At 40.7% G+C, this 12,789-nt stretch overlaps 1 protein-coding gene across 5 annotated transcripts in view; it reads right to left on the bottom strand.

The window, feature by feature from the left end:
• LOC117363217 (DNA repair protein complementing XP-G cells-like) overlaps window positions 1–12,789 on the bottom strand; it is a 650,515-nt gene that overhangs the window by 114,891 nt on the left and 522,835 nt on the right. For all 5 annotated transcript variants that reach the window (XM_033950644.1, XM_033950648.1, XM_033950643.1 and 2 more), the window contains one exon: window positions 7,680–7,824. In XM_033950644.1, coding sequence (XP_033806535.1) covers window positions 7,680–7,824 — 145 coding nt within the window. The remainder of the gene's footprint in view (window positions 1–7,679; window positions 7,825–12,789) is intronic.

Raw genomic sequence — 12,789 nt, 5'->3', positions numbered from 1 at the left:
GCTTATCACATCTTCCGGTAGCGCGTTCCATGTATCCACCACCCTCTGGGTGAAAAAGAACTTCCTAGCGTTTGTTCTAAACCTTTCCCCTTTCAATTTCTCTGAGTGCCCCCTTGTACTTGTGGTTCCCAATAATTTGAAAAATCTGTCCCTGACTACTTTTTCTACGCCCTTCATGATCTTGAAGGTTTCTATCATGTCTCCTCTAAGTCTCCGCTTTTCCAGGGAGAAAAGCCCCAGCTTTTTTCAGTCTGGAAAATGAGAATGAATTTCTAATTGACAAAAATGTTGAGCTCCAAACATGTCAATAGAAAGATAACGTTAGACCAGGGGTTTTCAACTCAGTCTTCAAGAAATGCCCAGCCAGTCAGGTTTTCTGCATATCCATAATAAATATGAATAAAACACATCTGCAAAAAACTGAGGTAATGATGCAAATTTATCTATTGTGGGTATCCTGAAAACCTGACTAGCTAGGCGTATCCCAATACAGGAACGCTGCTAAAGGGTTTTCTGGCATTAGATATTCTGATAACTGCACCAGAGTATTGTACTTTCACATATTCTGAGACAAACAATCCTTGATTTCTGCTGTTCAAAATCAGGATTTTCTCCATTACATGGAAGAGGAGGCTAAGCTTCATTTCAATTCATTTATTTTTAGTAACATAGTAAATGACAACAGATAATGACCTGAACGGTCCATCCAGTCTGCCCATTATTTATACCCATTAAAAATACATGATTAAATTAACTTGCCTGTAGTTTCCTGGGTCTCCCCTTGAGCCCTTCTTGAAGATGGGCGTGACATTTGCTATTTTCCAGTCTTCCGGAATCTCTCCAGTTTTTAAGGATAGGTTGCATATTTGCCGAAGTGGCTCAACTATTTCGTTCCTTAGTTCCTTGAGTACCCTTGGGTGGATGCCGTACGGACCTGGCGATTTGTCGCTCTTTAGCCTGTCTATCTGCCTGAGGACAACCGCCTTGCTCACCTCTAGTTGGACCAGATTTTCATCCTGGTCTCCTTTTACGATCTCCTCGGATTCCGGAATGTTGGTTATGTCCTCCTTCGTGAAAACTGACATGAAGAACTCGTTTAACCTGTCAGCTATCTCCTTTTCCTCTTTTACCACTCCCTTTCTGTCTCCATCATCCAAGGGTCCCACTTCTTCCCTTGCTGGTTGCTTCCCCTTGATGTACCTGAAGAATGATTTGAACTTTGTTGCTTCCCCTGCCAGTCTCTCTTCATATTCTCTTTTTGCTTTCCTAACCACTCGGTGACACTCCTTTTGATGTTTTTTGTGCTCCTTTCAGTTGCCCTCTGATTGGTCCTTTTTCCATTTTTTGAATGATGCCTTCTTGTCACTTATTGCCTTTTTCACTGCATTTGTTATCCACACTGGGTTTTTCGTTCTATTTTTTTTGCACCCTTTCCATAAACACTTAAATGAGTATCGCAAACAAATGCCATATGTGCATTACAAACAGTCTCACACAAATCGCCCAACCCACACACTCGCACCCACAACAAACTCAGTCCATGAACACACTCCCAAACAGCCACACTCAAAATCACTCGGCCATATCCCACCCAGCCCCCCTCCCACCCTCCCATCAACACCACACACGGTCCAGCCAACGAAGCACCTGGAGACCATGGTACAGGAAGTGTAGAGAAACAGCTCTAAATGGACCCTAGCCGGAGATTTTAATATGATACTAGACCTGATAATTGACAAAACTTCTAAGGCGCCATACAAGAGACCTAGGGCTTAGACTACCCTTAATGATATAATGTCATATTTAGATCTTATTGATGTATGAAGACAACTCAATCCAGACAGCAAAAAATATACTTTTTTCTCCCCACCTCACTCATCCTAGTCAAGAATAGATATGTATCGTGTCAGCAATTCTCTCCTCCCCTCTGTCAAAGAAGCCTACATTGAAGAGATATCTATATCTGATTATGCTGCCATAAGATTATTTCTCCATAACAAAATTCCCAAAATTTTTCCCAAGCAATGGAGATTCAACTCTAATCTTTGAGGATTTGAAAAACTCATTCTTAATACTATCGCATAATTTTTTCAGTTCAATAAGCCTGAAGACATCTCCTGGAATACAACTTGGGGTGCTTTTAAGGCCTGTTTACGTGAGGTAATCATATCATTCAACTCTAAATTAAAGAAAATACAAAACACTGAGATTACATTACAAACAGAAATCAAAACAAAAGAGACTGTTCACATAGCTGACATCAAAAATGCCTCAATCTTACTTGAGCTCTAGAAACTCAGATTTCAATACAATTCTAATTTAAGGAAGCAAGCCGCCCACTCAGTCTTCATTACAGAAGCTAACTACTACTTGGACACTTCAGGACACCTTCTCGCCTCGTATCTTAAACAGAAGAGCGAAAAGAAAAATATCAGTAATCTACTTGACACCGAAGGACAGACTGTTATATCCACTACTGCAATCCTGAAAGAGTTTCAAAAATACTATGAGAATTTATACTCTTCAGAACTCGCTGATAATGAGGTTTCACACACCTTCTTAGAGAAGACAAATTTACCATCACTGTCCGTGTCAGACCGCGAATCGCTGATCAAGCCAATTACATCATGGCTGCTATTCAAGACAAGGCAAAAAACAAATTCCCGGGACCTGACGGTATCACAGCTGAATTCCACAAAAAATTTAAAGATGCGCTAGCCCCATATATGCAACATAAGAATAGCCTTACTGGGTCAGACCAATGGTCCATCAAGCCCAGTAGCCTGTTCTCACAGTGGCCAATCCAGGTCACTAGTGCCTGGCCAAAACCCAAGGTGTAGCAATATTCCATGCTACCAATACAGGGCAAACAGTGGCTTCCCCCATGTCTTTCTCAATTACAGACTATGGACTTTGCCTCCAGGAACTTGTCCAAACCTTTCTTAAAACCAGCTACACTATCCGCTTTTACCACATCCTCTGGCAATGCATTCCAGAGCTTAACTATTCTCTGAGTGAAAAAAATCTCAATAAACTTGAAACGAGTGCCCGTGAGATTGTGGGAGGGTTAAATACTCAAAACTTAGAAAAATAACAATTTACTTAAAGTTTTTGCTTCGCCAGCTTTCTGGCATCTTTACATACAGTGGGGTACCTAGCGTATGTAACACCCGTGGCCCATCATTTTTTGGCACCCCCCCCCACCATCTGTACGAAAAACATGATTTTAGTAACAAGCCACACGTCACACATGAGTACCTAGAAAAAGGCAGCATCTTACATATTGCAGTGAGCAGTACATCAATACACCCATTGAAAAACTAAACAAGCCAGACCAGCACAGATCAATCCTACACCATCAATCCTAACAGAAAACAATGTCTTTCGAACACACAGAACACAGAAAACACCTTCGCCTAGTATGGAATATGTCATCACAAACTAGCCCCTCCCCCTTTTACAAAACTGTAATGTGGATTTTAGCCACGGTGGTAACAGCTTATAGAATTCTGAGCATCAGAGCTGCTACCACCATGGCTGGCGCTAAAAAACGCTCCACAGTTTTGTAAAAGGGGGGATAAAATAGAAATACACAGCTTCAACGCTCTAGCTCAGGGGTGCCCAAACATTTTGGGCTTGCGATCTACTTTAAAATGACCAAGTCAAAATGATCTACCAACAATAAAATTAAAAACACAAAGCACACTATACGCTGAAAAAATGTTAATTATCATTCCTATTCTGGTTTTTTTTCAAAGAGGTCAAGGCAGATGACTCTATGCATTGTCACCTCAGTAACAACCATACAAAAATAGACAAATATACCCCCCTTCCTTTTTATTAAACCACAATAGCTAAATGCCCAACGCTGCTCTCGACGCTCATAGGCTCCCTGCGCTAAAAAACACTATTGCGGTTTAGTAAAAGGGGGCCATAGTGCAAAATATAGACAGCATATATAAATTCTGACACATTTTGATCACTAAATTTAAAATAAAATCATTTTTCCTACCTTGTCTGGTGATTTCATAAGTCTCTGGTTGCACTTTCATCTTCTGACTGTGCATCCAATCTTTCTTCCCTTCTTTCAGCCTGTATGCTTCCTCTCCTCCAGACCTCATTCCCTCCCCTAACTTTTTCTTCCTCTCTCCCTGCCCTTTCTTTCTTTTTTCTCTCTTGATGCCCCCTTTCTTTCTCCCTACCCTCCACAAAGCCACTGCTGCCACCATCGGGGGAAACAGGCCCCAAAGCCACCGCCGCGGCTGTCCCAAGCTCTCTCTGCTTCCCCTGACGTCAATACAGCCGTCGGAGAGGAAGTTCCGCCCAGCCAGGCAGCGATTGGCTGGCCCAAACTTCTTCTCCAACTGCAGCCTTAGGAGGGGTGCATAGCCGGGGCGGACTGCCCCCCTCCCCCCCCTTGGTACACCACTGAAGACGTGGCAGCGGCTCCTCTCACGAATCCCCACCTGCGTCGGAAGTCCGATGCAGTCGGGGATCTTGAGAGGAGCCGCCGCTGCATCTTTCAACTTTAAAATACACTAAGGCCGCCGCCGCTTCCTCTCACCTCCGCCCGCCCTCGAGTGAGCGACAGGAGACAACGTATGAGTGATGCCACTGAAAATAGTGAGCGATCGCTCATGCACTCAGCTTAGAGGGAACACTGAAATTTGCAGCTATTTGTTGTTTTTTTTGAGAACACTGAAGAGATCATGAAGGGCGTCCTCCACATAAGTGAGATCATCTATCACCATGTGGGGGCAGGCATCCTCCTCCACAAAGGACACACAGTACAATCTCAAGAGACAAGAACATGCTACAAAGGAGGCTGCCACTGCAACCTTGATACCTGAAAAAGCCACCTCGAAAAGTCTTTTCAAGAGAATGAGCATGCTGTGATCTTGGAGTCATTAAGCAGTACACCCCTCACTGCTAGGGAGGGCCTTGTGCAGGGTGACCTGCGGCACGGCCGAATCCATATTTGGTTGCTCAAAACTGCTGAACAGCAGTAGTCAGTAGAGAAAGTGTAGCTATAGCTTTAGAGCTGGAAAGTGCTTTCTGGAATCCAACTAGCCTATCACCAACTGAAAAGCTGCGGGTGGGATGGATAAAAAGAGGACGGCACATTAGAATGGTCCATGACCAAACACTGAGATATAGAAGTCTGAGATCCAATTTAAGTCCTTTCAGGGCATCAGCATGAAATTGTGGACAGAGATAGACCTAAAAAGTCTGCGGATGGTGGGGTCCACACCCAAATCTGGACACACCCAAATCTGGACACTCCAAGGGTAGCAGCATTCAAAAGAGACACAGTGGCAGGAGACAGGATAGACTTAATATCCGTGCGACAACTAATTCAATCAAGATCAGTTGTGGCCGGAGGAGAGGGCTCTTGCACAGGGACCGGCACTGGAGTGACCAGCTAGGAAGAAGGTGACACACCCACCGGCTGTGTCAAATGAGCTGGGTCTGAAAACTACACTTTCAAAAAGAGCCGAAGGAAATCTGGGGAAAATGCACACCCAACAGTCACTGTGAATCCAGCTGAGGCACCTGCGCCATGCCAAAAGAATCCCCAGACTCGGAATTTAGGCGTCCAGAATGGCCAGTGGGTGAGACTTTTAGCCTAATCCATACATTCAGTCAACAAATTAGGGGCCAATTAGTCCATCCCAATCAATTTGCAACAAAACTGAGGGGCTTTAAGGCAGAAATCAAGCTTTGAAAAAAAGATTTGATTAAAATCCAAGATGGCCACCGCCAGTGAATTCATGGCAAAAATAAAGAAAATCCGAAAGTAAAAAATAGCAATTTGAGGTTTGGGAAGGTAGGAGACCTGAACCCTACCCTTAGAAACTCTGAAAAATGAATTTTACAGAGTTCCACAGACCACACCTGAAGCTCCCATAGGAAATAATGGAGTTGTACTTACATTCTGTGAAATGCCTGTCTGCCAGCTCTATTACACTGCAGCTGAATGGAGGAAAAGGATTTTCTGCCTCAGAAACTGCTTCAAATGATCAAACTTGAAGATCTTTGGCTTGCCAGTCGGATGGACACTGTCCACCCCCACCAAAACTCTCCATGTGACCGGGGGCAGGAAACACAGCCTATGCTCTGAAACCCAGAGGAATATTTTATTCAGGATGCATACAGCTTGAACTTAAACCCCCGACAGGGTCAGAGGGCAAGTGAACTCTCAGGGAAATAGATCCCGAGTCTGAGAAGGGTGGAATAAGCAGGCTGGCTCCACAGATCCACCGGTTTCTCTGTGAAGCAGCAATTCGGCTCTACGAGGCTGCATCCTTTCCTCCTGCAGAGGACACCACATGGGGTAAAAAAAACTTTGAGTGAAAAAAATAAGAAATGATGCAGGGCAGATCAAAGACTTCTACACAGATTGTTTGCATAAATTGAAACTGTAGGGCGCTCTAACTCACTCTCTAAGATAGAAGGAGCACATGCTCAGAAAAGCATTTGGATTTCTGCAACTCCCAGATTGCGGGAGGGGATTAATCCAACTCCCAAATTGCTGCAGGAGGTTAAACACCTAGAGTATGGAATCCGGAAAGGACATAACAGAAATCTCCTTTAACAAGACTTCTGCATTTGCTGGTATCTCTGGTTCAGTTATATGATCTAAACAGCCTCTGGTCCATTAATCTATCCGTTAGGCCATCCACTTTCTTCCATCATCATCATGTATAAATCTATCCGTTAAGCCACCCACTTTCTTCCATCATCATCATGCATAAAAACACTGAAACATAATGTTATAAGATATAAAAGGCCTGATATTCAGCTGATAGTGATCAGCATTTTGCTGACCACTGCTGGCATTAAACCCAATATCTCAACACCGTACAAATCACAGAGTCACTGCAATGTAATTCATATATTTTTTTGATTCATATATTTTTTTCTCAATCTTCAGGAGGACCAAATGGGGTATCAGACAACTCGACAAACAGTTAAGCTTGAAGGGAAAATTTCTTCATTTGCCCCACGGTACCTCCTCCTCCATACTTCTTATTTTTTCTAAATTCTTTTTTCTCAATTGTATTTTTCAATTATTTCTCATATGTAAATCTTCTCAATAGTAATTAGCTTATCATTTCGAATGCTTTTAGCTTATGAGTAGAAGTTACTTAGCTTTCAGTCTTGATGTCATTCCCCTGAACGCCAACGCGTTTCGAATATCTTTGTCAAGACGACATGGGGAAGTTATATTTAAATTTGTAGACATACACAGCATGCCGCCAACCGACTAGAAAAAGCTGGCATTAAACCCAGACATTCAATGCTGGGGGGTCATGTCCAGGCATAAGCACTGAATTTCTGGGTTTAAAGAGTCAGTTAAATGTGATATTTAGTACTTAACCAGCTGAGGGTTACTGCATAAAGGTAGAACTGACCTTTTTGCAGTAAATCTGGCCAGTTAAATGCCAAATTTCGGCAATTAATCAATCAAGTGCCAAATCTGCTTCCAAAATGCTCCCAAAATAGCTGGTTTTGAGTTCGATGCTAAGTAGTTATTATAATTATCATTAACCAGTTAAGTGCAGCTGAAAATTAGCAGTTAGCCCTGAACAGGCAATTTAACTACCAAGGAACTGTTTTGGGCCGGTTAAATCAGTTTGAATATCCACCCCAATGAAAATAACATAAAGCAAACTTACGCAAATTTTATAAGTGGCTCAATCCCAGGACCAGGAAATTCATTTAGAATTTCCATTGCGGTTACATAGCCAACAGTAGGGATTCCTTCTGTGTAGTCACTCCCCATCAGATAAGCCAGATTGATTAATTTGTAGCGGTCTAATCCTGCAAGTCAAAGATGTAAATATTTATACTTATACAGATTACTTAGAAAAAAACATGCTCAGAAAATATCAGGAACACTATAAGAAATACCATTTAACAAGCACCATATGAACCAGCATATTCCAAAAATATATATCTACTAGGAGGTGAAAGTGGCATGAATCTTACAGATTTATATATGGGGACACGGGTCTACTACCAGAAGAAATGGTTACCTAACCATGTCCCTCTGCTGAGCTTGTTTTGCCATTTGCTCGGTACACCAGCCATTTTACCTTCCCTATTAGAAATAGCTAAAATAGTAACCCATACTGGTAGTCATTTAAGAAAGAACACTTACTATAACTGTCTTCTTCAGAGAGACCACAGATTGCATCAGCAGGACAACCATCTTAAAAGACTTTGCTTGGCCACTGTCTTTCTTGCTGCTGCTCTCCCTCAGAGTGCATTCCTGGCATAATATTAATCTGGTGTAACACTGATGCCCCTTGGATACAAATGAGCCTGCAGTACTTTTGCTAACATCAATTTGTTAAAAATAAAGAGTGTTGGTAAGCTTTAGTGCAAAAGACTTTGAAGGGGCCTAATTTGCTACTCAGACCCTGGCTGTGACCATTTTGCACAGAATACCACCCTATTAGATTGTAGAGATGTAGCTCCTTTTATGCTGATTTTTGAGTGCTAAAGACTGGACACAGCCCCAAAAGAAGAGGATTGGCTGGGATAACAATAGAAAAGGCATAGCTCTTATTTAATAATAATAATAACTTTATTCTTTTATACAGCCATAACCAAAAGTTCTAGGCGATTTACACTAAAAAGAGCTGGACAATCAGCGAAATACAATAATAAAGTAAAAAATACAAATATTTTAAAACAGAATTTCAATAATAAAACTCTCATTAAGTAATAAACTTATTGAACAAAGTGGTCTTAATTAATTTCTGAAAACAGCAATAAGATAACATTTACCTAACCAAGATTATTGCCTACCAGCTTTAGGTATTTTGGACAAATTATTGAAATTGCTCGTATAACATGGAGGTGTCTACTAGTTATGTTCTACACACATCCTAAATGCTTGTAATTGGAAGATAGCTAGAGCCAGGGACTGAATAACAGGAGGCGCTAATATAATTTTGATGTACTTTTGTTAGGAAGTTTGGAATGGTCATCTTAGAAAAAGCTTTTATACCATTATGAATTTTTTATTCCTGGTCAGACATCTTACTTTGATACACCCTCCCAGTTTAACAATTTCTTTTTTTAATGCTGTCTTACAGTCTGAGGGAGAGCGTACTTTTCTTTATCTCTGTTTTTCCATCATTCTCAGATCTAACATTCCATAGTTCCCTATGGAGAAAAAGCCTACTTATTCCATGGAATTGACTAAGTCAAAACTTTCTAACAAACTGACTGTAATATGGTGGTTACCTTTAGGGCAAGGGTGTCAAAGTCCCTCCTCGAGGGCCGCAATCCAGTCGGGATTTCAGGATTTTTCCAATGAATATGCATGAGATCTATTTGCATGCACTGCTTTCATTGTATAGATTCCCCTTTATCCACCTGGCTGTTTACCCCCTCAAAGAAGTATAGTAAGTTTATGAGGCATGACCTGCCCTTGCAGAAGCCATCCTGGCTCGGCTTTAGCTGCCCAGTGTTTTCGATGTGTTCCTAGATGCTGTCTTTAATCAGTGATTCCATCATCTTTCCCGGGACCGAGGTTAAGCTTATCACATCTTCTGGTAGCGCGTTCCATGTATCCACCACCCTCTGGGTGAAAAAGAACTTCCTAGCGTTTGTTCTAAACCTTTCCCCTTTCAATTTCTCTGAGTGCCCCCTTGTACTTGTGGTTCCCAATAATTTGAAAAATCTGTCCCTGACTACTTTTTCTACGCCCTTCATGATCTTGAAGGTTTCTATCATGTCTCCTCTAAGTCTCCGCTTTTCCAGGGAGAAAAGCCCCAGCTTTTTTCAGTCTGGAAAATGAGAATGAATTTCTAATTGACAAAAATGTTGAGCTCCAAACATGTCAATAGAAAGATAACGTTAGACCAGGGGTTTTCAACTCAGTCTTCAAGAAATGCCCAGCCAGTCAGGTTTTCTGCATATCCATAATAAATATGAATAAAACACATCTGCAAAAAACTGAGGTAATGATGCAAATTTATCTATTGTGGGTATCCTGAAAACCTGACTAGCTAGGCGTATCCCAATACAGGAACGCTGCTAAAGGGTTTTCTGGCATTAGATATTCTGATAACTGCACCAGAGTATTGTACTTTCACATATTCTGAGACAAACAATCCTTGATTTCTGCTGTTCAAAATCAGGATTTTCTCCATTACATGGAAGAGGAGGCTAAGCTTCATTTCAATTCATTTATTTTTAGTAACATAGTAAATGACAACAGATAATGACCTGAACGGTCCATCCAGTCTGCCCATTATTTATACCCATTAAAAATACATGATTAAATTAACTTGTCTGTTCTTTGATATATCTGGGTCATAGACTGTAAAGTCCACCTGGTATTATCCTAGGTTCCAAATGTTGAAGTTGCCATCCAAACTCACTCCAGCCTATCCAACCATTCTGTTTGCAGGATATCTACCATAAAGTTTGTACAGTAACATCCTCATGTTCCAAGTTAGTGGAGCTCCCATTGATGCCCTACCCAGCCCATCCTACACCAAATCACCATATATGGGACACAGACCGTACAATTATGCCCAGTATCGGCCTTAGTGCTTTAATTTACACCCTTCATTTTCTAATTAGAGATCCTCTATGTTTATTCCAGGCTTTTTAAATTCCATTATTGTTTTTCTCTCAACCACTTCCCTCGGAAGGGTATTCCAGGCATCTATTACCCTCTCCATGAAAAAGAATTTCCTAACATTGCTCCTGAGTCTTCCTCCATGCAACCTCAAATTATGCTCTCTAGTTTTACCATTTTCTCTTCTATGGAAAAGATTTGGTTCTATATTAATACCTTTCAAGTATTTAAAAGTGGTATGTATCGTATCTCCCCTGTCCCTCCTCTCCTCCAGAATATACAAATTGGGAAGCATAGGTATTCCAATCTCTTCTTATACTTCTTTTGGTTCAAACCCCTTACAATTTTTGTCATCTTCCTCTGGACTGCTTCAAGTCTTTTTATATCCTTCGCTAGATACGGCCTCCAAAACTGAACACAATACTCTAATTGTGGCCTCACCAATGACCTATATACACCTCCCTTCTTCTGCTGGTTATTCCAAGTTTATTAAAAAAAATTGTTATACCGCCTAATCAGACTTCTATACAGCCTAGAATCCTTCTGTTTACAGCCACTGTCTTTTCATACTGTTTAGATGCCTTTAGATCCTCAGATACAGTCACCCCAAGGTCCCTCTCTCCGTCAGTGCTTATCAGCCTCACACCTCCCAGCACATACAGTTCCTTTGGATTTCTAATCCCCCCCCCCCAAAAAAACCCCCCCCCGATCATTCTGCATCTTCTTCGCATTGAATTTTAGTTGTCAGATGTTAGCCCATTCTTCTAACTTTTGCAGATCCTTATTTCATCTTTTTAGCTCACACCTTTCCAGTGTTAATTCAAGGTGAGATATATTCAGGTGTAGAAGGTATTTCTCTGTCCATAGAGGGCTCACAATCAGAGTTTGTAACTAAGTTTATTTACTTATAGACTTATCCAATACAATTCTAAGCAGTGAACAATATAAACAAAACACAAATTAAAATAAGCACATCCTAGACTATACAGAAGGTGAATTAAATGTTAGTATAAATGTGTTTTCTTTTTTTTTTTTAATATTCTTTATTCATTTTCAAGATTACATTAAGTGTTAAAATATATTCAATCACATAAACAATAAATACATCACTTGGAAATAATCATTGACACATCTCACAAATTCTTATCCCCATCCCTATCCCAACCCTCCCTCCCATATATTCCATTATCATATAAAACATGTAATAATAAAATCCCCCCTCCCTGCACCTTAAATTAACAAATAAATATAAGGGAACCAATTTTAAATTAATCTTTACAATACTTTGTTAATGGTTTCCACACATCCTGAAACTTCTTAAAATATCCCCGGTGTAATGCAATAAACCTTTCCATTTTATAGATATGGCATAAAGAGTTCCACCAGAAGTTGTAATTTAATCTCCTCCAATCCTTCCAATTATATGTGATTTGCTGAATGGCAACACCAGTCATTATAAGTAGTAATTTATTGTTATTCGCAGAAATTTGACTTTTTGCTCTCATTTCCATACCAAATATCACAGTATCATAAGATAATGCCACTGGGTTATCTAATAAATTATTAATTTGGTCCTAAATTGATTTCCAAAAATTCATAATAAATGGGCAATGAAACAATAAATGATCTAAAGTTCCTGCTTCTAAATGACAATACCAACATCTATTAGACAAAGAACTCTCTATTTTTTGTAACCTAACAGGGGTCCATAACGGTATAAATGTGTTTTCAATGTTTTTCAACCCTCCAGTTAATACATGAAAAAACAGTAGGAGAGCATTTTGGAGGCACTTCCCTCAGACTCCATTAGAGACCTCTTGACAAGGGGCCTCTTCCTGGAAGACACTTGGAGCCTCTCTGAAGTTAGCACCACCTGTTGTAAGGTAGTTCAACTTCAGCCTTGGTGAGGGAGTGATCCTCACTGGAAACCCAGTCATATACTACCCACTCCCTTGCATACCCTACCCCTCAGTTAAACCTTCCCAGGTTGAGCATTTGCTTCTACCTGGGTCATCTCAACTAAGGGCTCAGGGCTACTATCTACTAGATTATCCCAGAATGTATTTGCCCCTCCCCCCTCTCCCTGTGGTACTCCAATCCCAGACAGGTCACATTCTCATCATGGAAAATATTATACTATTATGTACAAGATAATAGATCAGCCATTGGAAAAAAAAAATCAATAT

This window comes from Geotrypetes seraphini, chromosome 6 (genome assembly GCF_902459505.1).
Source record: "Geotrypetes seraphini chromosome 6, aGeoSer1.1, whole genome shotgun sequence".
In the NCBI taxonomy this organism is placed as follows: Eukaryota; Metazoa; Chordata; class Amphibia; order Gymnophiona; family Dermophiidae; genus Geotrypetes; species Geotrypetes seraphini.
Note: the sequence above shows the minus strand (reverse complement) of the source record. Positions and strands in the feature narration are given on the sequence as shown.